Here is a 25874-nt window from a genome sequence, read left to right on the forward strand (position 1 = left end):
TCTCAGCCTAGCTCTCTTCTTCACCCTCAGTTTGAGCTTAGGAAGGCTTCTGGATCCCTTCCATACCACAGCTGGCCCTAGGAAGAATGCGGGGCACCACTGCTGGCACCTGCCCTACCTAAGGTCTTCCTCAGTCATTTCTAACAACCACCATGGGCATTGCTGTGTAGGACAGGTGCTTCTCTCAGGGAACATGAGTTTTCCCGTGATCCACCTATGCAGAGAGGACCAAGCCCGCAGTAAGATGATTTCACCCAAATGATTTGTTAGTGCGAAATGCGCTGGCAGGGTTTGGGCCTGGGGCGGGGGCTAAGACACGTGAACCCCTGCCCTCTTGTCCTCTCCCTGCTCCCCTCCCGGCTGCACAGGGCCTGTCTCCATTCATCTTACGTTGGATGGGCACGTCTGCTTAGTATTCTCTCTCTAACCCAGGACTCACAGCTCAAAGCTTGGCTCGTGACCTGCAACTCTTCACATTTACCAACCCCTTCATTTTCTTCGCCATGTTCAGCCTTTAAGCCTTGTCTCTGGAGAGCTGACTCTGAGACCTACAACAGTAGGAGGATCCTTTTCTCGTGTGCCGTTGGCCAAACAAAGGATGATGAACAGGAGGAAGGGTCAAAACGGTAAATGCATATTTACATATATATATTTTAACTCCTGTTACATAAGACAAGGTATTTTCTGTAGCTGTTGCTGGGAAGTGTGATGAGGGGCAGCGCTCAGTTCCAGCTCACTTCAGCCCCTCTGTGGAGCAGAGGGAAGGAAGGCTTCTCGATACTTGGAGGGGAGCCTTGGGTGCTGCCTTCTCAGCTGCAGGAAGGGATGGGTTGGCTAAGTGTAGTCCACACCCCTCCTGAACCCCAGCAAGCAGATCATTGCCTCATGGTCCTTCCCCGGGGTGGGGAGTTGTAGGTTTGTTGCGTGTTCACAGGAAAGCTGTCACATTCAGATGATTCAGTGCTGGGTGGAAAGAGAAGGGGAGATTTCACATGAACTCCTGGTAGCAGAACAGGATACCTGAAACTCTGGACATGGGGTCCAGATGGGGTTATCCTGTGAAAGCCGGTGGTTCAGGAGGAGGTCACCCCTGGAGTTTAGAGAAAAATTTTTTTCTATGGAGATAAACTAACCCATAAAAATAAAATATCATTAAAGGTCCTTATTTATGCATCAAAAAATTTAGGTTGAGTTTCTGTTTTGAAAATGCATAAAGCTTAATTTTTTAAATTATGAGCTAGAATAGCAAAGTTATAAACACAATAAATTTTAAACGCTCACACATATTTTCAATGTGTAGAAGGTTTATGAAAAAAGCGATCAGAGAGAAAAAGACATAGGGCAGAGTAGGGCCCGGGGAGAGCCCCCAGAGATGGAGAAGGCCAGGTCAGTGAGGCAGAGGCATCTGGAAGGGAGATTGGTCCAGGTGCATCAGTAGTTGTCGAGACATACTCCTATTTCTTAACTTCCCAAAGCTCACCTACTTGCCACCACTGCCTCCAGACAAAATTAGTTATTTGGACAATATCTGCTTACAATATTATTGTTGGCCCATTACCTTGAAACTCCAGAGGGTCTGTTCTGAGTCCGACACCCGCCCCAGCACTCCAGGCCTGCAGTGTAACATCCCGGGTTCTCAGACACTGATGCACTCCATTGGCTGAGGGACGTGGAGAGGAAGGCAGATGGTACGCTGGACAGAAGCTTCCTCAGGTGGGAATCAGGCCTGTTTCACTCACCTGGCTCTCTGTTCAGGACATGGTGGACATGCAATAAATATTTGTTGGATGAATGAATAGATTGGCTGGGAGATAACCCGCCCCGTGCTTAGAGAGAGGCTCATCCTTTCCAACAGCCCTGAAATGAGGACAAGGGCTAGAAACCAGGCTGGGGCTGAACCTGGGCCACAGGGACTTCCTAGCTCCGCCCTACTCTGCCCCCTGCCCTCAGCCTCAGGGGAACTAGCTTCCTGCCGCTGCTCCTGGGACTTGCCCCTCCCCTGTGGTCTCCTGACACCCCAGGTCTGGAAGAGATGCTCCACTTGCGGGTCCTGGAGCCCAGCCAGAAGTTTCTGGAGATGCTGGTTGACCCAGCCTCCTGAGGAAGGAGGAAAAGGTGCTGGGCTGAGGGAGTGACCTGAAGGTGGATCCCAGGCTGTTTATAGAGGCTTCCCAGAGGCTGGAAGGTTCACAGTCAGTCCCATCCCATTGGAGCGGTTGCTGCCAGCCAGCCAGGGAGCTGGCATCATGGCAGGAGCTGGGCCTGGAGTGGAACCAAAGGCTGGCATGGAGAGACTGACACCTAGGGGACCACCTGGCCATCCTCACCAGGTAATAGTGTTACCGAGCTCGTGGGCATCATTCACGGCAGGGCCTGAGGCCAGGGTGCATTTCAAGAAATTTGACACAGCTGAAACCAAGATGATTCTGGTCTCTGGAGATGGCCTGGGTGCCAGACCTGAGGTCTTTGTCTAGGCAGAGGCTGAGGGCGGGAGGCAGAAGGAGAGGGAAACTGTGCTTAGGGATGGGGACTGGCTGGGATGGACGATTAGCATCCATAGAAGTGAGGACCCGGGAGACCAGGGTCTCGGTTGTGAACAACCAGGCAGCAGCCACCTTGGAGCCCCTCCCCTTCCTCCCCACAAAGGTTCACGCACCACATCAGGGAACGCAATGGCTATGTTTCACAGGAGACCCCACCAGGCCCACAGCCCACCACTTGTGGCCAGTGAGCTTCCTGGAACTGGCTGGAGCTCATGACCATCCTGTGTGTCTCAGGAGCTCTGTCAACCCAAATCCCCATTGACCTCAAATTACTTACTGGGCCCAAGAGCTATGAGGCCGCAACCAGGCCAAGGAGGCCTACAAACTGCTTTCCCTCATCCCAACCATGTGCTTCCCCTCAGCCCAGACTCCTCATTCCCCGCCAGGGACCCAGGACAGAAGGACTGACTCTTCGGGTCCCTGCTGCCCCAGATGGTGGCCACGAAGGAGGCCAAGCTTACCGTCCTGTGGCATTTGCCTCCTTCACAGACCTGGCCAGGTTTCTGGAGCTTAGCCCTGAGACCCAGGTATGGGTTGGGTCCAGACAAGCAGCTGCAGTCTGGTGCTCCTGATGAAGACTCTCTTGGGCCAGGCCAGCACTAAGGATTCCTGGAGAAGACAGAGAGGGACCCCTCCATTGCAGGATACCTGCTGCCCCAGCCCGTGTCAGCCTGAGATCTGGAGCCTGCCTTGGCAGCAGGAGCTTGGCTGGCGGGGCAGGCCAGGCATCCAAGAATTGGTCTGGGATGTGTCAGTTGTGTGGTCCCCGAGCATCAGCTCAGCCTGACTCAGAAGGCGCAGGGCCTGAGGCTGTGCCCACATCTGTCACTCCTCCTCTCTCCAGCCTCCCCACACTGCTCCACCGCGGGTCACGGGGTGCCAACAGGGGGAAAAGGCAGCCTGTTCATTTTTCTCTTCCAGCTGAAGACCCCATGGTCATAGATCCTTTGGACCCCTGCCTGGGGATTCCAGCCCCTCAAGCTCCCTTGGGCCACATCACCTGTGATGGGCAGGGCCAGCACTGAGCCATGGAGGGGGAAGGAGGAGGCCGTGGGGCCCCCGCACCCGGGGAGAGATGGTGGCTGCGGCTCTCAGCAGATAGGTACTCCCAAGATCCTACAGGAAGCCAGACTGGGGGGCTCTGTTGGAGACCCCTCCCTGAGCTTCCAGGGTCAATTGTTAATTAAGGCGGTGTTTTAGATGGGAGGTCAACAGGCCAAGTGAAGCCCCAGAGCCCTCAGGAGAAAAGAATTCTATTAGTTAACATGTTAGTTGGTTCGATCATCATATTTGTCTAAACAAATCCATGAAATTCTAATGTCCAGATATCCATAGGGCAGTGGGGAAATGTTGCATGCTCTTACAAAGAAGCAAAGTCCCAGGAAGGTAGAACCACACGGGGCTGTGAGCTCTGGCCTTGAAGACCTGGGTTTGAATTCTAACTAGATCACGTACTGTGTGACGTAGGGTACGTCAACCTTGCTAAGCCTCAATTCTCTCATCTGTAAAGTGGGAGGAAATGAGAGTACTGTCTTATGAGGATGTCGGGAGGATAAATCAGGTCTGAACATGCAATATGCTTTGTACAGCATCTAGAAACATAACAAGAACTTAATAAACAGTAATAAGAGCAATTATCTAGAAACTGCCTACTTTTTCCCAAGCATTCTAAGGCATTAACACAGTTAGCCTCAGAATACTGTGTCAGGTTGATACTATTGTTAGTCCCTACATATGAGGAAATGGAGCCACAGAGAAGTTTAGTGACTTGTCCAGGGTCACATAGCAAGAACAGAGGACCAGACTTTGAATCCAGACAACTTGGCTGGGAGGCTGCTGTTGACCACTCCACTCTCCTGCCCCAGCGATGACCAGTCATTGTAACGATTATCACAGCCCATCTTCTGGGTGCTCTGTGTTAGTGGTGCTTTTAGGAGTGAAGAGAATGGGGTCTCACACGAGGAAAAATATCCTCCAGGAGACAGTGGGCTTTCTGAGGTGGAGAGGCTCCCAGTGACCAGAGGGGGAAGTGGACAGCAACACCCAGTTTGGGCATGGTGGCTGGCTGGAAAGTGAGAAATTGGGGGCATTTCTCAGTGGCCCCATCTGGCTTTAGAGCAGCCCCAAGGATTAGGGGGAGCCTAGGCTGAAGTGAAGTGAAGCACATCTCCTTGCAGGAACCCAAGGCCCAGCCAGCAACTTCCCTGCAGTGGGCAGTGATGGAATCTGGGTGCGGGGTGGAAACGGGGCCAAGTGTCTAAAAAGTCACTAAATTCTTGTCAGCTACAACCTTTGGCTTAATTACCTACACAGCTGAAATGTTGCTGGTGTCACTGGCATTAATCCTTAAGAAGGGAGAAACAAGTCTACCCTGCTGGGAGAGTCACTGTGTGCTCTGCCAGAGAGCTGACTGGGATGACGAAGACACTCAGCAAGTAGCCACAGGACAGGGATGACGTGGGGAATCCATGGGGGAAAGGATGGAGGCAGAGGCACAAGCCTGACTGGCTTTGCTGTGGTCCACTGTCCTTTAAGCTTCTCCATGGAGCGTGGAGAGCCGGTGGCATGGACACTGAGCCAGCCCCTAGCAGGCAGCGCTTGTGCAGAGCAGAGACGGGTTGCTGGTGGGAGCCGAGACTTTGGGAAGTGGGACTGGTCATGGGAGGATGCAGAGGAAGAAAGAGCTTTGATCTCACTACAGTGTTGTTTTTCAACCATGCCATGCTGAATGTCTGCCATGCGAGCACAGGGCTGCCTCTGCCTCAGGTGGCAGGGCTTTATTATAAGAAACGTGTGCAGGGTGTCCAGAAAAACCTACCCAGTGGGACCTCAGGAGGAACAGAAACCTGAGGGTTCCCTGGATCCCAGGAGTGCCAAGGACTTCAGCAGTAGGGATTTGAGGATGCCCCACCCCCCAGTGCCCTGCCCCCTGCAGGACTCAGCCACGCCCCACCTGCCCCTGCTTTTCCTCCTGCCACTCACTTCAGCTCATCTTGATCCGTCCGAGCTTCTGCCCACTCAGTTTCTTCAGCGTTCTTGGGCTTGTCTGTGGGCTGATGTGACCTTGCCATCATCTTAACACCTTTCACCCCTGCTTAGCGTAACAGCTGATGCTCTTGGTGTCTTCCAATTCACACACTCAAGAGAGGGTTTGTACCTGAGGCTGTCACAGCACTGGGCTCCCCAGGGCTCAGCCTCCTGGAGTCATGTGCCCACTTCCTGTCCTGAGGGCGGCAGGGTCACAGGCTTCACCAAAGGGCTGCCCTCCCTGGGAGCTCTGGGGGTGGCTAACCCCAAACTAACATGTCCAGGGCTGTCCCTCCGTTTCCTGCTTTCTGCCCTACACTGTGCCTTCCTGTCCCTGAAGGGAGGCGGTCCCACAAATTCTAACCCCTGGGTGGTCTGCATTTCCTGACTGCTGCAGCCCAGGACGTTAGCCCCAAGGACAGTGGTGGGCAAAGGCTATTTGGCCTAGAATGCCTGGCACCGTCAACAAGCATCTCGGGAAAAGCCCCGGCACCAATTAATGGGGCTCGTGACTGAGCAGGAGGCACTTGGTAGTCTGCTATTTCTCTGCAGGGGGAGGCCTCTGTCTGCTGGCGGCTGACAGTGAGGGTCCTGGAGGCGCGGGGCCTGGGCTGGGCTGACCTGTGTGAGTAACCGTTTCTTGGGGTCCAGGGGTATAGGGATGACCGGTCCTATGGGAAAGGTGCAGACCAGTGCCTTGTGGCTGGGCTGGGCTGGGCCGCCCATAGCGGCTGCTGGGATCTTGGTAGGAACGCGGTGAGGCCCCTGGAGAGGGGTGTGAGGAATTCGCTCACAACGGTTCTCTCGATATTGGAAGTGAGTGAGGCAGACCCCTATGTGACGCTTCAGTTGCCAACTGCACCTGGAATGAAGTTTAGGACCAAAACAGTCACCAACTCCAGTCATCCTGTGTGGAATGAGACCTTCACGTTCCTGATCCAGAGGCAGGTCAAGGTAAAGGCCAGGGCACCTGTGGCCACCCACCTGAGGAAATTTGTACCCCACACAGGGAGGGTTTGGGGGATTGAGCACACCTCCTTCTGGGGCTCAGGCAGAGAAATTGGAGAGGTGGTGTCTTTGTGCCCCAGCCTGGATGTGCTGTGGACGGGAGAATGTCTGACCTCTGGCAAGCAGCTGGTCCTCCCTAAGCCTGTCTAAGGAGTGGAGGCAGTATGAGTCTCTGGAGTGGTTGTTGTGAGGTTAAATGAGATAATGCATGGAAGACCCTCAGTACGGTGCCTGGTACCGATCATGCCTTAGGGACCAGCAAAGCAGGATGCCTGGGGGTGGGGCATGGTGTGGGGGTGGGGAAACTCTTTGAAAGAATTTTATTTTTTATAATAACAAAAATTAACAGGGAAAAATTAGGAACGTTGCTGGATTTCCTTTTAACTATTTTTAAGTTTTATTGTTATTTTTATTTTGAAGTACATAGTATGGAGGCATAATCATCTTTTCTGGCCCTGGGCATCAAGGGAGGGTTCAACAGGTGTGAGCCACAGCTATGAGTTAATAAGGTGCTAAGCTGCTGTTCTCGGGTCCCTAGAATGTTCTGGAGCTGAGTGTCTGTGACAAGGACTCAGTCACAGAGGACGACGTCTGCTTCAAGGTTCTCTATGACGTCTCCGAAGTCCTCCCTGGCAGGCTGCTCCGGAAGACATTCTCCCCACATCCCCAGGTGGGTGGGTAGGTGGAGGAGTCCCCATCAGCCCCACCTCTTGGATCCAGGCTGAGGAATTTGCACAATTTCTCCCAGCTGTTGGGACGCTGCTCAGTTGAACTCCTTTGCAGGAAGACAGAAGCCCTTCCCAGAGATATTTACATCTTAGTAAGAAAAGAGGAGGCTTAACTTGACAGCTACTGGCTGAATCACTAATTAGAGGAATTCTAATCAACTAGGAGAGGAGGAAGGTTTTGAGTGGTGGACTTCCTCATGTGCCACAAAACACAGCTTGGTGTGACCACCCCTTTGGGGATGTGGGCTCCATCATTCCTGCTCACTGCCTCTGACCCTCCCATAGTCTGTAAGGAAGGTCTCTCTCCAACAGATGAAGCCTGGGGGTGGGGAGGACAGAGTTCTGGGGTCACCCCCAACACACACACCCAGAGAGGAGAATGAAATGGGCCCCGAACATCTTCAAGTCCCCCTTGGCTTGTGCCCCTCATCTCTCCCTTCAGCCCTGCCAGGTGGGAGACCTGTTCTCTGCAGGCTTACTAGCTGCGGATAATTTGGGCAGGTCGCCCATCCTTCCCTAAGCCTCAATTTCCTCCTCTGTAAAATGGGAAGGGTTGTAACACAATGCCTCCCTTAGAGGCTGCTTGAGATGATGAGCTAATGCACTTGAAGGAACTGTGTCAACTCTAAAGATGTGTGTGCATGTGGACGACTTGCTCACCTTTGATTTCAGGGACAGGAAGAGCTGGATATGGAGTTCCTGATGGAGAGAATGTGAGTAAGATCACACAGCCCAGGGAGTGTCTCAGGGCCCAGGTTTTCCTTAAGGAAATGTCTTTGAACAGATCTTCCCACTGGTCTGTCCAGCCAAGACTTGCTGCCCCTCATCTCCCACCCCTGCCAGTTGGGGTTGGGTGGGGGGTCCTCTTAGAGAAATGAGAGGAAGATCAGTGTTTGCTCTGCTCTACTCTCTCTGCTCACCTCTCACTGTTCAGAAGCATCTCCCCACACCCTGAATCATACCCAGGACTTAGAACCCTCAGTGTCACCCAGGGAGGCCCTGCTGAGGTGCAGCCTCGACTGTTAGGGGACATGTCAATGCAAGAAGCATTTGCCTTTGCAAGGCTGGACTTTGGATGGTTTGATTTTTTTTCAGGTCAGACTGCCCAGAAAACCTCATCACCAACAATGTGCTTGTGGTAACCACCTTTCCTAGGCTTGTGCGGGGGAGCTGAGAGAGGCACCCCAGAGCAGACACTGGGGTGAGGGTAGCGGGTGGCAGACTGGGCGGGTGGGCCTGAAGGGAAAAGGCGAGGACAAGGCTCTGTGGTAAGACCACCCCTGGCCTCCCTGCTAGGTGGTCACCTGGGGCTACAGTCTGGTCTGGGGCTGGAGGGCTTGGAGGGGTTTGGGGCTAAAGGGAACATGGAGAGAGGGGAGGTCACGGCTCTGCTGAGAGGAGTCTAGCCCCAGGCTGGATGGCCGGGGGAGCGCTGGGGGAACTGTAGGTGCTTCCGATGGTTTTTATTGACATGTGATGAATTCATAATTCTTAGCCCTGAAGGCGGCGAGGAAGTCGTGCAGGCCAGGCTCAGGTTGGTGAGGTAATGAAGCCTCAGAGGGAGTTTCCAGTGTGGTGGGCGCACTGCAAGCGCTCAAGGCCTGGCAGGTTCACGCAGGATTTGGGCAGACCGAAGAACGCTGGCGCAGCCGTAGGTATCCCTGACGTGCCTTTACGGCGGGGAGGAGTGCACTGGCTTCCATGGCAGCGGCAGCACAGGAAGTCCCATCCGCCTCATGCATCAGGGCTAATAAAGCCGGCATCTGTCCAGCTGTGACCTATGGGATAACCAGTGCGCTCGCGTAGTGCAAGTCACCAATATATACACGGGTACTGCGCATGTGGGCCAACACAGCTGAGTCACTGGGCGGCAGCTGTCTGGCAACGGAGCCTGACTGACTCCATTTTCCCTACAGTGGACTTCCGATCTGGAAGCTTTGGGATAGTGTCAGGGGTCAGTCAGCTCCTCCTTGGGACAGAGGAGAGTCCTGGTCAGCTCTCCTAAAACACAGCAAGCTCACGAAGCTGCAGTGGACAGGAATGGGTGGTGAGCGATCCCTTAGAAATTCAATACTCAAAAGTAAGGCCCCCAACCAGCAACACAGGCATGACCTGGGAGCAGAGCCAAGCCCCATGTGAGGTGAGGAAGGCAGCTAGAGCTCCAAACTGAAGGAGGCACCCACTCTCTGGGTCCTGAGAATCACCGTTTGATGGGCTAGTGTTACTTTTTCTGGGTCGGGGGGGAGTTGTTTTTTTGGTGGGGGTGGCTAGTGTTACTTTTCTGAAACACCTTAAAATAGCCACACCCATAAAAGGCAGCTGCCTTTTATCTGAGGCAATGGAGACCAGTGGCTTGTTGATAAACTGGGTGGTTCTACGGCAGAGGGTCAGCGGCAAGGGCTGAGGGCTGCAGGCATCAGCTGAAACGCATTGCAGAGAGAAGGCAGCGGCTCACCTGGCAAACCCGTCAAGTGGAGGACAGTCAGGAGATACTCTAGTTAAAATTTTAAGGGTTTCTCTGATTCAGCTCATCACCCTGTAAACCAGTGGTTTGCATAATACTATTCGGGGGCAGTTAATAGAATGTGTCCTCCAGGTTGTGTCCACAGAGAAACAGATAAGAGAGAACTGAGCCTGAGGGCTGGGGGTGCTTTCAGAGATCCCAGAAGTTTGGCAGAGCTAGGAGTGCTAGGGGCCAGGTGGAGATGGGTTCTCCTGGCTGCTCCGGGACATCTGGCTCAGCAGTTGTAGCAGACGAGAGGATGAGGGGTTTCTGCATCTGGTCTCACTCTGGTCCCCACTTCTGGTTCTGTGTGTGGTGGATTTGGGACAGTTAGACTCTGAGGGTGAGGTTGAAGGGACCTCAGCTTCCCCTGCTGAGCCCCCTGCCAACGATGTGGTCTGCCCCAGGCCCGAGAGCTGTCATGCCTAGATGTCCGTCTAGACAACACAGGGAGCACCGCCGTGGCTGCAGGTGAGACCTGCTCAGAATGAGGTCAGACTTCTGCCTGGAAGGTGAGGGTGGCCAGGGGCAGCTGGGGAACCTGTCCAGGGCACAGCTGCCCCCTCCCTCCTTGCCCGCATAGCACGAGAGCAGTGGATCTCCTCTGGGCAGGAGAGTCCCCCTCATCTGGGGGAGGGCATATCACAGGATGTGGGAATCCCACAGGGCTTGTGGGGAGAACTCTTTCCAGAATGCTGTTGGCCATGGTCCAGCCACCCGGCCCCCCCATGTCCGGGCAGCACTGCCAATTTCCTGGATCCTAGCTGCAGTTCCGGGCTCTTGTTCCTCTCGTGCTAACCTGCCCACTCTCTCCCTAGATCAGGACAAGCTGGAGCTGGAGCTGGTGCTGAAGGGGTCATATGAAGACACACAGACCTCCACCCTGGGCACAGCCTCTGCCTTCCGCTTCCACTACATGGCAGCCCAAGAGGCAGAGCTGAGCGGGTGCCTGAGGGTGGGTCTCGGTGCTGGAGTTCTCTTGCCAACCCCAGCCTTGCGCCAGCTCCAGCTGCTGCAGGCCCCTCCCTGGCCTTCCCCCTGCCCTGTGGCCTTGTCAGCCTCCCTCAGTTAGGCACCATGCCCTTGGCAGACAAGGAGGATCACCAGGGGCCTATGGTGGGTGTGGGGGACTGCTACTCCATGCCAGTCTTTGCTGGAACCCTTTGATGGCTCCTCCAGGAATGTTCTTACAGTAAGATCCCATGTCTGTGTCTATAGGCCTGGCATCACTTAGCCCCTAACCACCTCTGCTGCCTCATTTTGTTCCATGCTCCCGCTCCCCCTCGTTCATGATGCTCCATCCCTATTTGTCTCTTTGTGCTTTTCCAACATGCCAAGTGCTTTCCCTGTCCTCCTGTCGCTCCTTCCAAGGCTGCCTGCTCCTCTTCCCTCTCCTCTTCCTCAGTCTCAGCTCAAACGGCACCTCTTCAGAGGCCCTCCTTGACCCCGCATCTTAAATAGACCCCACGTACCCCACCTTTGGTTACTCTACCACATCACACTGCTTATTTCCCTTGCAATACCTACCAACATGCACATGATTCAGTTAGAACAATAAATAAATATTAGCTATTAATACACTAAATAAATACTAGCTCTTATTATTTATAATTATTAGTAATTATAGTTATTATAATTAGAGTAATTGTAAATATTCTAATTATTTTTGTATTATCAGGGAGGGCCTGCGTCTGTCTGGATCACTCTTCAGATACTTAGTAAGGATTTCATGAGTGAATGAATAAATAAATGAATATTTCCCTTCAGAGCTCCAAAACCAAGGGCTGGAACTCAGGCAACTCCACTGGGCACCTCACTGTGCCCCTGACGTCCTTGGCCATGGGGAAGGAGGTGACCGTTGACATTCCTGCTACAAATGTAAGTGCCCTCAGCTGGATGGGAAGTGTCAGTGAGAATAAAGATGGGGGAACCCAAGGCCCCCAGTGGATACCCATATGCCCCTCAGGATCTAGGACATCTGAGAAGGGTCTCTTGCTTTGATTTCAGGCCCCAGGAGTGAAGCTGCAGCTCAAAGCTGAGAGCTGGTAAGGAACAGGAGTAGTCATGGGGCGGGGGAGCACTGTGGAAAGGGTGGTCCTGGGGGTTGGGAGCAGGGATGTTATTTGGCAGCCATTGTGGGCTTGGCCAACCAGTGGCTGAGTTATGCAGGTGCCCCCTGACCCTTGGATCATCCACTGCCCCAGCCCCAAGGAGCTGGCTGTGCATCTGGGCTTTGATCTGTGTGCCAAGGAGAAAGCTTTCCTGAGCAAGAGGAAGCAGGTGGTGGCCAAGGCCCTGAAGCAGGCCTTGCAGCTGGACAGAGACCTACAGGAGGATGAGGTTTGTGGGAGCAGGGGGATGTGGGTACAGACACTTTGCATTGGCCTTAGGGGAGTACCTCATTCCTATGCCCTCTCCAGACACTCCAGTTAGCAGAGACTGGGCAGTGGACATGTGGGAGGAGATATGGGGCACGGGCAAGCTCTCTTTGGGGATCTGTCCAAGGCTGAGAGCTGTCACTTCCTGGGGAGGAGCTGGGTGCTGGCTCTAACCCTGACTCCTTCAGGCCCTGACCACTAGGTCCCCTCCCTGAAGGCAGGAGGCAGCTCCATCCCTTTCCTTGTTAAGCCAGGCTGTGTCTGTGTGCAATCTAGGTCCCTGTTGTGGGCATCATGGCCACAGGAGGAGGTGCTCGGGCCATGACCTCTCTCTACGGCCACCTATTGGCCCTGCAGAAGCTGGGCCTTCTGGACTGTGTGACCTACTTCAGTGGCATCTCGGGCTCTACATGGTGAGGGCCCTGGTGACTGGAAGAGCAGTGATGATCAGGCCCTGGGGGCAGTGTAGTGGACATCAGAGGGACCCTCTGTGTGGGGATGCAAAGTGGGTATGAACAGTATGGTCTGATGGGTGCCAAGTGGCTTTCTCAAAAGGGAGGAAACAGACATTCAGGTCCTGCCATGAGTAAGGCGTTGTAGGACATTCATTTCATTCTACCTAAGAGGTATAAGGTAGCTGATCCAGAAGGAGTTGGGTTTGGGTTTCTGCAACATGACTTACTGGCTAGGTGACCTTGAGCAACTTATTTCCTCTGATTCTTTGTTGACTCATCTCCAAAATGGATACTCCATAGAATTAGAGTAGGACAGCCCAAATAAAACATGTCTGACACGTACCAGGAGCTCAAAATTGGTAGCTCTTTTTTTCTTTAATGGTTGTTACCTCATTTAATCCTCACAACAATCTCTAGGGTAGTTAGTTTCTCTTATTGTCCCTACAGTATAGCTGAGGAAATTGAGGTCAAGTAATGCTATTTTACCTAAGGAGAATATTGCCTCCCTACACTTCACCCTGCCTATGATGAGGTGGGACTTTTCACTGTTAGAGATTCATTCCTTTGAGTCTTATTGAAATGTGACTTTAACAAGTAAAAGAGGAGTAAACTCATCAAAGGAGTTTAGGTGACAGCTGTTGACTAGCAGAGTCTTCAAGGGCTTCAGAGCAGCCCTATGAAGATGGGAGTAGGGTCTACAGCTGTGCTGTACAGCGCAGTAGCCACTAGCCGCATGTGGTTATTGACCACTTGAAGTGTGGCTAGTCCAAATTGAGATGTGTTATAAATAAAATGCACAGTGAATTTTGAAAAAATACAAATTTATGTTCATTTTTATATTGATTATATGCTGAAATAACTTTTAGATATTAAATGAAATATAGTGTTAAAATTAATTTTTTCAGATCTCTTTTTACTTTTTAAAAATGTGGTTACTAGGAAAATTTAAATTACGTATGTGGCTCACATTGTATTTATAGTGGACAGCACTGATCCAGAAGGAGAAAAGGCCCAGAGATGCAGTTTCCAGATAGGCGGGGCCTTGGCAGCAGAAGCCACATCTGGGGAGAAGTTGGAGGGTGGAAGTTGTAGTTGCTGTGACCCATGCTGGGCCTTCACCTCCTACTGTAATGTCCCTTTGTTCTCCCAGGACAATGGCCCATCTGTATGGGGACCCTGAGTGGTCGCAGAGGGACCTCAAGGGACCCATCAGGTATGCCCGGGAGCACCTGGCCAAGGGCAAGCTAGAGGCCTTCTCTCCTGAGCGTGTGGCGAGCTACTACTGGGAGCTGGAGCTGCGGGCCAAGCAGGGCCACCCCACGACCTTTGTGGACCTGTGGGGTCTGGTGCTGGAGTTCATGCTCCACGGTCAGGTAGGGAGCCTGTGCACGCGGAGCGGAGCGTGTGTGCGCAGGCGAGGCTGGGGCTGCCCTGCAGCTACCTGATGTGCATGTGCACCTCCTGATGGGTCAGAGAGGCCAGTGGTTAAAAGATGTGGGAACCACTGTGCTTCAGTGTCTGACCAACTTTGGGATACCGAGTTTTTGATAAAGATTATTCTTCAGTTAATTAGCATGAAACAGAAATTTCTAGATCTCCCACGAGCTAGGTCCAGTCAATGCCAAAGTCAGGTAAGCATTGTGTTTGAATTAGATTTTTCGAACAGCTTTTATTTTATTTTATTTTATTTTATTTTATTTTATTTTATTTTATTTTATTTATACTTTAGTATGAAACATAGTCTTTTCATCTTCATGGTAAAAGCACAGATTCTGGAGCCAGATTTCCTGGATTCTATTCCCAGTGCCTCTTACTAGTTATGTGTTCTTAGGCAAGTTACTTAACCTCTTGGTGCCTCAGTTTTCTCATCTGTACAATGAGGATGAGAATAGTACTTAGCGCATAGCCTTGTTGTGAGCACTCAGTGGCGCCTTGGCATAGAGTAAGCTATTCTATTTCTTTATACTAACCATCAAGATGAAACTGAGCATTTTTAAATATATTCTTTAAGGAAAATTTAGTAAGTTAATTGCTGAATCTTACATTAACTGATACAATTTTTGAAATCAGGTTATTTTACCACATATAGTTATCTGAACAAAGTTTCTTTTAAAGGATTTGAAACAACTGAAACACAAAAAACATTTTAGCATGCAAAACAAAAGTAAACTATTAAATACATTAGCAGAGGAACGATTCTTAACCTTTCATATCTTTAGATATTAGGTGTTTGGCCAAGAATGATTATCATGTGAACTAACCAAAAATGAATTTGCTTTAAAGTTTTTCTTTAAATATATTTTTATTGAAGTATAGTCAGTTTACAATGTTGTGTCAGTTTCTGGTGTACAGCACAATGCTTCAGTCATATAGGAACATACAAATATTCATTTTCATATTCTTTTTAAGCATAAGTTACTACAAGATATTGAATATAGTTCCCTGTGCTATACAGTATAAACTTGTTATTTATCTATTTTATATATAGTAGTTAGTATCTGCAAATCTCAAACTCCCAATTTATCCCTTCTCACCCTCTTCCCTCTGGTAACATAAGTCTGATTTCTATGTCTGTGAGTCTGTTTCTGTTAAATTTTTTCTTTAAACTTTATTCTTGTTGGCAAGCACAGTGCTATGTGGAAGTTATCAACTGTTCTCATTTTTGATTTAGTAGTTTAAAAATAGTATAAAATCTTAATGTTTACTAAATATTTATTACAATAATCTTCAGACCTAAGAAAAATGCATAAAGTATGAAGAATAATGTAATTAACATGCATGATCTCACTAATCAGCCTAAGAAATGAAATGTTACAGGAAGAGCCAAAGCCCCCTGTGGGCCTCTCTCCAGATGCTTCCCTCCCACCCCGAGAGGTAACCACCACCCTGAATTTAGTTTTATTGTTACACACATATCTGCAATCTGGGCACTTTCTAGTGTTGTATAATATAAAACATATAATTATAGAATATATATTTTAGAAACCTTTATTGTATACTTTATTAGCTCTACATTTATCATATATACTTTTATTAAAAATATATATCCTTAAGGAAAATACAATACTCTTTGCACAATGGTTTCGTTCAAGTCTCCTTGTGCCCAAGTGTTAGAGATTCTCTAAGCCTTGAAGATGTATACCCAGTCGTGGAATCGTGAGGCCATCATTAGGGTAGTGGGCCTTCAGCTTTCCTAGCTGTGGTCAAACTGCTCTCCGAAAGAGTTGTATTAATTAACACTCCCATCAGCAATGTATCGTAGTTACTTTTTCTTTGTATGCCCTGCAGACTTTTAAATGTTTGTTCATTTTGTGGATGTGAAATGAAATTTTATTGTAGTTTTTCATTTCCCGGATTATTAGTGAGACTAATTATATCATTAGTGACCATATTTTCAAGTATGTTTGTCATTGGGACTTCCTCTTGGATGGATGACCTACTCAAACCCTTTTCTACTTTTCTATTTAATTCATCTTTTTAATATTATTTTGTAGGAATTCTTTATAAATTCAGAATTTTAGTCCTTTTTCATTTCTAATAGATTTTAAAGCACAATTTTAATGTAATCTGATGTACCACTTTTTGCCTTTATGGTTTGTACTTTTACAGTCTTTCCTTAAGAAATCGTTCCTTCTCCTAAAGTTATAAAATATCTTTCTATAAATTCTGATAAAAGTTTTAAAGATTTCTTTTTCGTAGTTAGGGCTTTAATCCACCCACAATTTAACTTCAGGTATAATGTGAATAGGAATCCAATTTTATTTTTTTTACCCCATGGATAGCAAACCTTCCCAATATGACTCACTGAGTTTTTTTTTCTCTACTGATACCCATTGCCACTTCTGTCATGTGTCAGTGTGAATATATCGTAAGTCACACCTTCATGGGACTTTCCCTGAGTGCTCCATTCCATTCTAATGGAGCTCATTCTCTGTCCCTTTGCCAGTACTGCCCTGGCTTAGTTACTCTGCCTTGGTGATAAATCTCAGTAGGGCAGATCTACCCCCATCTGTCATCTTGGTTCTCAGAATCATCTTGGCTACTTTTGGCCCTTTGCCCTGTTATATACTGTACAATAGAATCAGCTAGTCAAATTTCATGATAAATGTTGTTGGGATTTTTAATGAAATGGCACTGAATTTATAAAACCAACATAATTATTTGAAATGTTTTTATTTTATTAATATAGCTTATGTATTCTTTGGATCTACTGTTTAAGTTCAGGTTCAGTTTTGAAGGTGCTGTGTTTTATTAACTGACTTCTGCCTGGTGGCAACAATTAGTTACTAAAGAGTGGGGGAAGCTTTCAAGAGTTCTTTTTTTGTTGCTGTTAGCAGGCTTTTTGCATCCAGGCCGTTTTTATTTCAGGACTACAATACAATCATTTTCCAAATTATATAAAATTTACCTAAGACCCTCCTTCTACCTTTATTCTTGTGCCTCTAACAGCAAAGACCCTGCCTGGATAGTCAACAGTTCATTTTATGAGGTGCTAAAAAATGTAGTTTGATCCCAGCCTATAGAGAAGGCATATTTAATTACCATTTAATCCTCTAGTAATGACTTAATGCACGGCTTTATGTACACGGTTTATAGTCATTTAAAAAAGACAAACTTAATTAGTTTTTTTGTTGTTGTTCACAAGAATGAAGAATCCTTGTGGTATCATTAAACAACAGTGCATTCTTAAAAAGGAGTACATAGGTGGTTTTAAAAATTTTGTCCCAATATGAAAGCTTTTCAAATTTTGTTTCTTTTTTCCTTAGTCATCATGCCTTAAAGCTCACATTCATTGTGTGCTTTATAAAATAATTCTTTATTCAGACAAATTAAGTGTTGATTTCAAAGTTAAATCTTTAGATAGACATAAGCATTATCACCATACTATACTAACCTACAGTACCAAGTCATTTTAAGTTCTCAGAAAACATAACTCCACTCATAACAGATCATGAGTTCATTAATATTATTATTAGAGAAATATTATACCTTGAAACTTTACTCAGAACAGCTTTATTAGTCTACATACTTTTATAATACGGCTTCGGGTTTTTTAAAAAATCTGCTTGTAAAATACATCATCATAATCAGTGCTTCTCAGACTATCTCTTTGAAACTTTTGTCTTTAATCTTTTGCTGGAAGGCAAGGAACTGCTTAGAAGCTGCTCACCATTCCTCAAGGAGAAACTCTTAGTTTTCTCTTATCTTTTCCTGAGTTAAGAAAGTCTTAACAGATTTTTTTTTTCAACTCTGGACAAAAGGTTGTGCACACACTTTGATCCCACCCTGTATAAGGCTCAGACCATGTCAACACATCACCAGCCCTGCACCCAGCTCCCACACTTCAGGTGGGACCCTTGAGTCATCAGGGTGGTGTTCTGCACGGTTGGGAACCCTCATTTGGAAACTGAGAGGCTAGAGATCCAGAGGCCTGCCGTGACTTACTGGTGAGCCATTAAAAGGAAAAAGAATGCTGGGTACTGTTTCAGTAGTTGGAGGGGTCTGCTGACCCTTTTCCAAACCTTTCACAGGGCAGAAATTGTGCATTTGTAATAAAAGATACTTTCCTCCTCATTGAACATGTCAAAAGCTCAGGCAAACAGGATTCCTAAATAAAAGACTTTGAGCAGGGAAATGGCAGGTATTCATCAAGCCCCCCCCCCTCCTCAACACACATACATACTCACACCTACAGGCCTCACTTGTAAACATGACACATGGTCAGTGCCAGGACACTCAAGCCGTATTTGGGGATTTTCCTGTGGATTCCCCATAACTCGTCATGTTGGGTACCGCTGAAGACCTGAGGGCAAGGATGATGGTGACATGAGTGCTCTCCCTGGGTGACAGAGGGCTGCTGAGGGAAGGGACGCATGGGGGTGGTGGCTGTGCTGAGGGTGAGGGAGCAGGACTCTTCATTGGACATCTGGGCTGGAATTCCGGGATGTACACCTAGCTGATCATCAGAATCACTTGGGGAGATTTTAAAAAGGCAAATTCCTAAGTGGCTTCTGCTGATTCTCAGAAGGGACCCGATAATCTGTATATTGAACACACTCTAAGTAAATCTGATGAAAAAGGCTGATTGATATGGCAGGGTAGGAACCCCCAGGGTCTAGCTGCTAAGTGAAGTGCCTTCCAGCTCAGAGAGCCTAAGGGAGACATGGCACGTTCAAGGTACCTGTGCTGCTCCATGAGAAACAGCCCAGGGCCTCTGGCAGCAGGATCCTTCCCAAGGTGGGGCTCCAGGCAGCCACCAGAATTACCCGTGCTAATGCTTGAGATGAACCCTGTTTGCATCTTTCTGTTCCCCTAGAACTCTGTGAGGCTCTGTGGAGTCTCCCCCAGCAGGCAAGCCACAGTCCTTGCCATCAAAGGCAGAGCTTGGAGTTTTATTGGAGCAAAAATTAGAAACAGAAGGCAAGAGTAAACAGTGGGGTACAACTTCATATGGCGCAAAGCAGGCAAGGAGGAGATGAGGGAGAGATGAGGGTGTCAGGAGAGTGTTTGGGAGGGGCTGAAACTTGAACTGTATCAAGGTGAACCTAGAAGGGGAAGCCCATCCCCTGGCAAAGCTTACAATGGACACTGAAGTGGGGTTCCTGAGTCCTTTCTGGAAAGTAATACGTGTGTTTGTGTGTGCACCTGAGCACTGAAGGGTGTGTGCCCCTTTGTGCCTGTGTCAGGGTTCATGTCCCCTCCACCCTTCAACCTGTAAAGATGGGCTACTGGAACCACAGGATGCAGGGGCGGGTGTCACTGTTGACACTGTGGTCCTTGTGAATGGCATGCTGCAGGTATGCAGGACACAACCTATGTGACCCTGCATGGCAACCCCGCCTGTAGGGCTGGCAGAACGTGGGGGCAGAAGTGGGACCTGAAGGCATGTATCCACCCATGCGACCCAGAGCCCAATGGGGCAGCTGCCTCCTCACCCCCAGCCTGTGTCCCCGCCCTCCTCCAGGGTGCTCCCAACCTCACTTAGGTCTTCATGCCCCCACCCCAGGTGATGGATCAGAAGCTGTCAGGACAGAGAGCTGCGCTGGAGCAGGGCCAGAACCCTCTGCCCCTCTACCTGAGCCTCAATGTCAAAGAGAACAATCTGCAGACCCTCGACTTCAAGGGTACAGTCCTCAGTCCTGTTCACTTCACCCTCCAACATACACACCACACATGCCCCCTCTGCACCCTGGGGGTCTCCAGAGAATTCACACAGGAAATTCCTGCACAGATGGCCAGCATTCTGGAAGGGTGGTTGTTTTAATGGGCTAATGAGCCAACCAGCAGAGCTCACCATCCTGGGGGCAGGGGCTGGTGGTGGTGCCGGTGTAGACAAGGGGCTAGTGATGATGCCGGTGTAGACAAGGGGCTAGTGATGATGCCGGTGTAGACAAGGAGCTGGTGGGGGAGTGGTCAACCCAGGAGTCAGCCCAGCAGGGAGGAGGCTGAGGACTTCTGGGGGCACTGTCTTTGGCCCTTGTCAGACCTGGGGCTCCCCCACCAGCCCACTATCCTTTCATTCCTGCCTCCCCCTCCTGCCCCCTTAGAGTGGGTCGAGTTCTCCCCCTATGAGGTTGGGTTCCTGAAGTATGGAGCCTTTGTCCCTTCTGAGCTCTTCGGCTCCAAGTTCTTCATGGGGCGGCTGATGAAGAGGATCCCTGAGTCCCGGATCTGCTTTCTGGAAGGTGAGGAATAGTCACTCTGAAGGCCCTGGCCAGTCCTGGGGCCAGGCCTCTCTGACTGTGACTCCTGTCCCCAGGTCTGGGCAGAGCCCCCAGTGAGGGCGGGGACAGGGCTGGGGGGAAGGGCCATCAGGAGCAACCCACTCCCTCTTCCAGTTTCCATCCACACCCCAGGGTGGGGACCGCCAGCTTCCAAGCGATGTGGGGCAGGGCACTGAGGCCTGAGGCTGACCTCTCTTGGGGCTGGGGGTTTGGCCTTCAGGTATCTGGAGCAACATTTTCTCCCTGAACTTGCTGGATGCCTGGTATGACTTCACCAGCACCGGAGACTCCTGGAAGCAGCACATCAGGGACAAGATCAGGAACCTGGGTAGGAAGAGGAGGCACTGAGGGGAGCCTGGGATGAGGCCACAATCCCTTCAGACACTGAGGGTGCCGGTGGGGGACTGTCATGGGGAGGCAGGACCAGGTGTTTCCAGGCCCCTCACTAGACCTATATCTGTTTCTCTGGACTCAGAGGAGCCCCCTGCCTCCTCGGACACCTCCTCAAGGTCAGAGGCCTTGTGGCTGCAGCCTGGAACAGCGCTGGCCCAGATGTTTAAGGGCATCCTGACGGGCAGACCACTCTGCCAGCACAGCTCCAACTTCCTCCAGGGCCTCCAGCTGCACCAGGACTACTGTGCCCAGAAAGACTTCTCCACCTGGGCAGGTAAGGGCCACTGCCCTGTTTCCCCCAGTAACAGGGTTGGGCTCCTGGGTGGAGATGTACCATGACTGGGACTGGCAGAGGACTTGGGGTCACAGCATCCACTTCTGGGGTGTGGCTTGGAGAAGGTTTTGGGAAGGGCTGGGGTGGTATGTGTATGTAGGGAGTGACGCCAGAGGTAAGAAGGGGACATGAAAGCAAATGAAACATGAAAGGGGTGAGTGGATGATCTGTGTGGCTGGAAAAAAAAAAAAGGTGGCTCCCTCTGACCATTGCTGCCTCCTCCATCAGACTGCCAGCTAGACTCCTCCCCCGGCCAGCTGACCCCGCAGGAGCCGCAGCTCTGCCTGGTGGATGCTGGCTACTTCGTCAACACCAGCTGTCCCGCCATGTTCCGGCCAGGCCGCAGGCTGGACCTCATACTTTCCTTTGATTATTCCCTATCTTCGCCCTTTGCGGTACCTCTGGGCACCCCATGGGAACCCCAAACCCTCTTCCCAACCAGGCCATGCTTCAAGGGCGAGCAGCAGGGCGACTGGCCCACCTTCTGGGTCCCCAAGGGGAGGGAGAGGTGACAAGCTCTGACCCACAGGCTCCCGTCAGGGATGGGAAGGGCTGTGGAGGTGCTGGGGCCCTGGGCTTCCAGGGATGCTAGTCAGGGAGGAAGCTCACCACACCCACCCCGAGAGCAACAGCTGGACAGAACTGGGAGGAGAGCCTGGCTTGTCCACATCCATCCCCCTAGGGCCTCCCTGGGGACTCGGGAGGGGGCTGGATAGGGCTGTGGGATAGAAGTATGTTCCCTACCCTCAAGGGTCTGGGATTGAATAACCCAGAAACAGCAATCCCAGATGGGGGCAAGGTTGCTAGGTCTGTACCCCACCAAACACTGCAGACCCCAGGATCCTTCGCCTTCCTCCAAGGCACTGTGCAGCTTGACTGGGCCACCAACAGGACAGAACCAGGTTGTCTCAACACTGAGCAGTCAGTCAGGGTGGGAGCTGTATTAGCATTTTCTGGAGCGCTGACCTGGGATGACCAGGAAGTAGCGGTTCTCTCTGGTCCCCTCTCCCCCACCAGGTGCTGCAGCAGACTGAGCTGGACTGCCGGGCCAGGGGGCTGCCGTTCCCCCGTGTGGAGCCCAGCCCTGAGGATCTGCGCCAGCCCCGGGAGTGCCATGTCTTCTCAGACCCTGCCTGCCCCGACGCCCCTGTCCTGCTGCACTTCCCGTTGGTCAATGCCTCCTTCAAGGACCACTCAGCCCCCGGTGAGGCAGCCCCTCCCTCCCTAACAGCCTGGCAGCCTGGCCCTCAGAGGCACTACCCTGGGCCCTCCCACTGTCCCTGCATCCAGCAGAGGGAGGCTAGTCCCATCCGGTTTGGGACATGGCAGTACCCTGGTGTGTTGTGAATGCCCACATCCCTGCAGGGGCCCTCCGTGGGCAGTTGCTGTGCTGCTGTCCTCTGTCATGACCCCAGGCTCCTTTGGCCTCCCCTCCCCTAATGTCTGTCTCTGCACTTGGGCTCTGCTCTCCCTCTCTGTGGGGTGGTACACGGGAATCCTTGCGCTGTCACCTCCACCACTGATGGGCACCACGTTGTTGGAGGACTTCCTAAAGGTCTCCCAGGCTGGACAGCCCCAGTCCCCTCTTTCTCAGACTCCCCTAAACCTACCTGGGGTCACAATTGTCCTCTCTGTCATCCTGCCTCAGCCCATTCTGGGGTCCTTTCTCAGGGAGCTGGGCCTCTACTCCAGGGCCCTCGAAATCTGAACTCTCATCACATTCCTTCTAATCCTTGCCTTCCACCATCTGGTCAGACTGTTATCTCCTTTTGATGGGAAAACTTAGTTCTGCCTTTGTGCATTTTCCTGGCTTTCTAGTTCCCACTGTAATTCTGAAACTTCCAGCTTTATTCGTAACGTGCTCAACCCCCATCTTGGAATTCTCTTTCTCTGTCAGCAGAGACTGGTTCTTGCAGAGCAAAAGCCCTTTGGTTTTCAGACTTTTCCCATCATGAGTTTAAAGAATCCACTCACTGACCTAATGCACTTCGCTATTCTGCTGCTCCCACCTTACCTTTGAAGGTGAAGTAGACACCAGGGAGTGGCCAGAGTGGGGGAAGAAGTGTGATGCTGCAAGGAAATGGAGGGAGCAGCACATGCTTCATGTCTCAAAACATCATCCTCTAAGCCGCAGTTACAGTTCTGGACACAGCTCTGGGAGAAGAGCACAGAGCCCCTTTAGTGGGGAGCGGCTCAGCCCTGTGCCCAGCTGCGAGGAGCAGTTCTGCCCAACTGTGGAGGCCCCTCCTAACCCCCTCCCACCCCCGGGCAGGTGTCCAGCGCAGCCCTGCAGAGCTCCCGGCCGGCCAAGTGGATCTTGCGGGGGTCACCTCCCCCTATTCCATGTTCAACATGACTTACAAGGAGGAAGACTTTGACCGCCTGCTGCAGCTCAGTGACTACAACGTCTGCAACAGCCAGGACACCATCCTGCAGGCTTTGAGGACTGCTCTCAAGCACCGGGCCCCAGGGACCAGGCCTCCAGGGGCACAAACTTGAGGCTGCTCAGGGGCCCCAGGTCCCCGAGGGCCACACTCTGACCCTCCAGGGGCTGGGGGCTTAACCCAGCTGCAGTGAGCACAGCCCAGCCCTCACAGGGCTGGAGTTCCCAGGCTCTCCCCGGCCTCGGCCACCTCTGCAGCTGGCCTCATGGCCCAGAGGGGACTGCGTCTCACCCAAAGCTCTCCCTCACTTTCAGTGCTGGTTTGAGAGGAGCTAAAAATAAACTCCTCATCAGGCCAGTATGTGGAACAGCTGGTCCAACCAAATAAACATTCACATGTAGATTTTCTCACGCCTGAAAGAATGGATTTGGGATGTAAGCTGGAGGTGCCAGGTCAGGGATGGGGACAGGCAGGGCAGGGACCGGCCTAACTGAGAGGTGGCTCCAGGCAGCAGGAATCATGGTACATCCTGCCTTTGTTCCTCCTCCTCCTCCTCCTTTTATACTATTTTAAAGCAGCTTTAGTGAGAGATTATCCACATACCATATAATTCATCCGTCTAAAGTATACAATTCAATGGCTTTTACTATATATTCACAGAGCTGTGCAGCCATCACCACAATCAATTTGAGAACATTTTTATTAACCCGAAAAGAAATCCCTCACCCCTTAAGTGTCAACTTCAAACTACCCCCAGCCCTAGGCAACTGCTAATCTACTTTCTGTTTCTATAGATTTGTTTATTTTAGACATTTCTTATAAATGAAATCATACAGTATGTGGCCTTTTGTGTCTGGCTTCTTTCACTTAGCATAATGTTTTCAAGATTCATCCATGTTGAAGCAGGTCTCAATACTTGATCCTTTTTATGGCTGCATAATATTCCACTGTCGATACACCACATTTTATTTGTTCATTGATGGTCATTTGGATCATTTCTGCTTTTTTGGCTATTATGAATAATGCTGCTATGAATATTCATATATAAGTTTTTGTGTGAACAGTGTTTTTAATTCTCTTGCACATATACCCAGCAGTGAAATTGCTGGGTCCTATGATAATTCCCTGCTTAAACGTTTGAGGAACTGCCAGACTGTTTTCCAAAGAAGCCATATCATTTTACATTCCTGTCAGCATTGTATGAGGGTTCCAATTCCTCTGCTTCTCTCTTATGATAACAACCTAGAGGGTGTGAAGAGGTATCTCATATGTATTCCCCTAACGACTAATGATGTTAAGAAGCTTTTCACATACTTACTGGCTTTTTGTATATCTTCTTTAGAGAAGTACCTATTCAGATATTTTGCCCATTTTAATTGGATTATTTGTCTTTTTATTTTTGAGTTGGAAGAGCTCTTTATATATTCTCTGATCTGATGATTTGAAAAGTTTTTCTCCCAGTCTGTGGGCTGTCGTTTCACTTTCCTGATATCTTTTGAAGTACAGAAATTTTTGATTTTGATGATTTCCAATTTATCAATATTTTCTTCTTCTGCTTGTGTGTTTGGTGTCTTATTTAAGAAGCCATTGCCTAACCCAAGGTCATGAATATTTACACTTGTGTTTTCTTCTAATAGTTTTATAGTTTTAACTCTTACATTTAGGTCTCTGATTCATTTTGAGGTAAATTTAGTATATAATGTGAACTTTATCCTTTTGGTGTGGATATCCAGTTCTTCCAGCAGCATTTGTTGAAAAGGCTGTTCTCTTCCCATTGAGTTGTCTTGACACCTCATTCAAAACCAATTAGCTGTAAATGTGAGGAATTATTTCTGGACTCTATTTCATTCATCTATTTGTCTATCCTTATGCTGATACCACACTGTCTTGACTACTGTAGCTTTGTAGTACGTTTCCAAATCAGAAAGTGTGAGTCTTCCAATTTAATTTTTCCTTTTCAAGATTGTATTGGCTATTCAGAGTCCCTTGAATTTCCATATGAGTATTAGGATAAACTTGTCAATTTGTGCAAAGAAGACAGCTGGGATTTTGATGGGGGTTGAATAGAATCTGTAGATGGATTGGGGGGTATTGACATCTTAATAAAGTTTTCCAGCTCATAAACATGTGACGTCTTTATATTTATTTAGGTCTTCTTTAATTTCTTTCTACAATGTTTTGTAGTTTTGAGTGTGTAAGTCTTATACTTGTTTTGTTATATCTATTCCTAAATATTTTATCCTCTTTGATGCTACTGTTAATTGAGTTATTTTATTAATTTTATTTTGGGGTTGTTCCTTTCTATTGTAAAGATACAATTGATCTTTTGTATATTGATCTTGCATCTTGTACTCTTGCTGGACTTATTTGTTAGCTCTAATAGTTTTTTTTTATTTT

At 49.6% G+C, this 25874-nt stretch overlaps 1 protein-coding gene across 1 annotated transcript; it reads left to right on the plus strand.

Moving 5' to 3' along the window:
* The first annotated feature begins 2209 nt into the window (after nt 1–2209).
* PLA2G4D (phospholipase A2 group IVD) lies at nt 2210–23877 on the plus strand. The gene is made up of 20 exons (XM_006201774.3): nt 2210–2330; nt 6123–6195; nt 6388–6524; nt 7117–7248; nt 7979–8019; nt 8402–8444; nt 10217–10280; nt 10628–10764; nt 11577–11687; nt 11817–11854; nt 12014–12149; nt 12464–12600; nt 13793–14015; nt 19649–19766; nt 20190–20327; nt 20587–20694; nt 20842–21033; nt 21322–21488; nt 22111–22297; nt 23366–23877. Exons 1-20 carry the CDS (start codon nt 2247–2249, stop codon nt 23590–23592), a joined length of 2493 nt encoding a protein of 830 aa, XP_006201836.3. The 5' UTR covers nt 2210–2246; the 3' UTR covers nt 23593–23877.
* The last annotated feature ends 1997 nt before the right edge of the window (nt 23878–25874 follow it).

The sequence above is a fragment of the Vicugna pacos genome, chromosome 6 (genome assembly GCF_048564905.1).
Source record: "Vicugna pacos chromosome 6, VicPac4, whole genome shotgun sequence".
NCBI classification, from domain to species: Eukaryota; Metazoa; Chordata; class Mammalia; order Artiodactyla; family Camelidae; genus Vicugna; species Vicugna pacos.

Coding starts and splice junctions, on each gene's coding strand:
- PLA2G4D (XM_006201774.3), top strand. CDS start 2,247: ATGGCAGGAGCTGGGCCTGGAGTGGAACCAAAGGCTGGCATGGAGAGA. Junction 11,855..12,013: donor CAGCTCAAAGCTGAGAGCTG/GTAAGGAACAGG, acceptor CCACTGCCCCAG/CCCCAAGGAGCTGGCTGTGC. Junction 21,489..22,110: donor CCCTATCTTCGCCCTTTGCG/GTACCTCTGGGC, acceptor CTCCCCCACCAG/GTGCTGCAGCAGACTGAGCT.